A 1,736-nucleotide genomic window follows, 5' to 3' on the forward strand; every position below is an offset into this window, starting at 1 on the left:
GTTCTAGTTCTTCAGGCCTTTAAACTTGTAGTACAAGCAAAAAAACAGCAAAAAAGTGCTGCCTAACCCCTTATCTATTTAGTTGTAATGACATGTGCATTTATGAATGTTAAAGGAGCATTAATGAACATGCAGGCTGCTTATTGTCTTCTTTCAAATCTGGGGTCCCAGTGGGGAATTGGCTGTTACAGAGGGGTTTCCTATAGTCAGATAAAAGCAAGTTACACTTCACTACACTGTKCTTTGGTGTCACTGTAGCCTTGCTTTTGTGATGCTGTGGATGAGGTGCACTTGGAAAAAATAATACAGCAGAAAGCAAGGTAGGCATGGATCTTCAAAGGAATATTATTATAGGGCTGCTTTTGGCACGGTAACAAAAGTGTAAAGTCCCATTAAACTGCATTCTTAGTAGCACTTATTAAATGTTCTAGGTACCAAGAGATTTAGGAGACAGGTATCCTGCTTGGCAGGGCTTATGTAATATTTTTTTCAACTTCTCTTTTAAAGAAACTGAAGAAGTTTTTAAGGTGAAGAAATCGAGTTACAGCAAAAAGATTGTAAAACAACTGAAGAAAGAATACAAAGAAGATCTTGAAAAATCAAAAGTTAGAACAGAGGCCAATTCTCCAACGGATGGTAACTGCAATACTAACAGTAACTCTTATTAATGCCAAGGATTAAGTATTCTGAAAACAAATGACTTATTTTCAAGATAAACTGTCAGCCTTTTCTTAGAGCTTTAAACATTTAAAAGTGAAGTAAAGGATGCGTTAAAAATAGTTATTGGAACCTCACAAATGCTTTTCTGAAGCTGGTAACATTCTTTGAATCTTTTTGGTGTGGAAATGAAGGTGGAGGGATGGAACTTTTCTGAAAGTTTATGAACACAGTTGTTGGCAGACCTCAGTCATTTTCATATTGCATTGCTGTTTATTTTTGTCAGACAAGTTCCTCTTAATGAGTAGCTTAGAACTGCAGGCAGTGCTTATCTGACAGAACGTGCGGTTTCTAGAAAGGGACAATTATGGGGTGAACAGTGAGGTGTTCCCTATTAGGTGCATTACTCAAACAGCTACGTGTTCCAGGAATTGTCCTTAAAGTGGGGAATAGCTGATGATTTTGGTGGCAGGGTGGAAGTGTTAGAGCAGAAGGATTTTCTAGCATCGTACAGTCCTTCATACCTTAGAATAAAGCTAAGAATAAACCTGGACTTTCGATTTCATCGTTCTTCTGTTGCTGTTGTGAAAGCCCATTGGTAAAGTGTAAATGCTGCTTTTCCCCTTAGTTCCTGTATAGATGTGGTAACCCATTGCACCATGAGCACAAGTGCAAGGCTCATGGTCTGCAGGTTGCAGTGATACCTGAAATACATGAAAGTTGAATATGGTCCCAAGTATAAATTTGCTTTTTTAAATTTTTTTAAATTTTTTTTTAAACGGAAACTCTAATTCTGTTAGCAAGTAACTTGCTACTAGAATGCTTAAGTTGCCTGTGCAGTGGGGCTGTGTATTGGCAGAAACAGAAAGGGTGATTTCTGTAGCTAATACTCAGGGGATCTGTGGAAAGCTGGATCTTCATTCTTGCTTTTGCCGCAAGACTATATTGGGCAAGTCGAGAAAGATGTGCTTGTTTTCTGTTTATCTCTTTTATGGTATGTGCATTTGGCTTGGATACAGTGCAGAGACCCCATGGCTGCTACTTGGTCAGTGGTCTGTTTTCTCTTAAAAAAAAAAAAA

The 1,736-nt window shown here is 38.1% G+C and overlaps 1 protein-coding gene across 1 annotated transcript in view; it reads left to right on the forward strand.

The window, feature by feature from the left end:
• Nucleotides 1-431: 431 nt before the first annotated feature.
• Nucleotides 432-1,736, forward strand: part of PAXBP1 (PAX3 and PAX7 binding protein 1) — a gene marked incomplete at its 5' end in the record, with an annotated part of 25,444 nt that continues 24,139 nt past the window's right edge. The window contains one exon of the mRNA XM_026044953.1: nt 432-636. Within this exon, the coding sequence (XP_025900738.1) occupies nt 432-636 (205 nt within the window). The remainder of the gene's footprint in view (nt 637-1,736) is intronic.

Source organism: Nothoprocta perdicaria, unplaced genomic scaffold (genome assembly GCF_003342845.1).
Source record: "Nothoprocta perdicaria isolate Ctin4 unplaced genomic scaffold, notPer1 scaffold_391, whole genome shotgun sequence".
Lineage (NCBI taxonomy): Eukaryota > Metazoa > Chordata > Aves > Tinamiformes > Tinamidae > Nothoprocta > Nothoprocta perdicaria.